Source organism: Crocodylus porosus, unplaced genomic scaffold, assembly GCF_001723895.1.
Source record: "Crocodylus porosus isolate Cpor-Errol unplaced genomic scaffold, CroPor_comp1, whole genome shotgun sequence".
In the NCBI taxonomy this organism is placed as follows: domain Eukaryota; kingdom Metazoa; phylum Chordata; order Crocodylia; family Crocodylidae; genus Crocodylus; species Crocodylus porosus.
Window position 1 is genome coordinate 78,269,319 of NW_017728931.1, and position 541 is coordinate 78,269,859.

A 541-nucleotide genomic window follows, 5' to 3' on the forward strand; every position below is an offset into this window, starting at 1 on the left:
AACCCCCACCTCCTTCCAGAGCGGGCGGGGAACGGCCAGGCAGGGAAGGGGAAGAGCCCGAGCCCGAGCCTTCACACCTCGGGATACTAGCTCGCAGCGCGCCGTCCCTTTAAAAGCCCCCGACCAGTTACAGGCCGCCGTGGTTTCCCAGTAACTGTCACTGCCGCGGCGGGCACTACAACCCCAACAATGCACCGCGCGCCGCCCGGCTCTCTCTCTCCCCCCCTCCTCCGCCTTTAGCCATGACGCAGCCCTGCTATTGGGTGGGGCTTGTTCTCGCGAGAGTGGTGCTGGGGTGGGGGTGGCTGAGGCGGTAGCGAAGCGCTGAGGGGAAGTTTGGGGCCGGGTTTCCCGGGGCTGCGGGCGGCACCCTTCCTCAGGCCCCATGGCGGCGGCGGTGGGCACGGAGCCGGAGGAGCCGAGCCGCCTGTCGCCCAAGGAGGAGGGCGAGCTGGAGGACGGCGAGATCAGCGACGACGACGCCCAGGGCGCGGAGGGCGGCGGCACCGCCAGCGCCAGGCCCTGCTCGCGGCGCAGGCCG

The 541-nt window shown here is 71.2% G+C and overlaps 1 protein-coding gene across 1 annotated transcript in view; it reads left to right on the plus strand.

Annotated features, from left to right (window-relative positions):
- Positions 1–385: 385 nt before the first annotated feature.
- Positions 386–541, plus strand: part of ZFC3H1 (zinc finger C3H1-type containing) — a 62,073-nt gene continuing 61,917 nt past the window's right edge. Inside the window, exon 1 of the mRNA XM_019543936.1 lies at positions 386–537. Within this exon, the coding sequence (XP_019399481.1) occupies positions 386–537 (152 nt within the window). The remainder of the gene's footprint in view (positions 538–541) is intronic.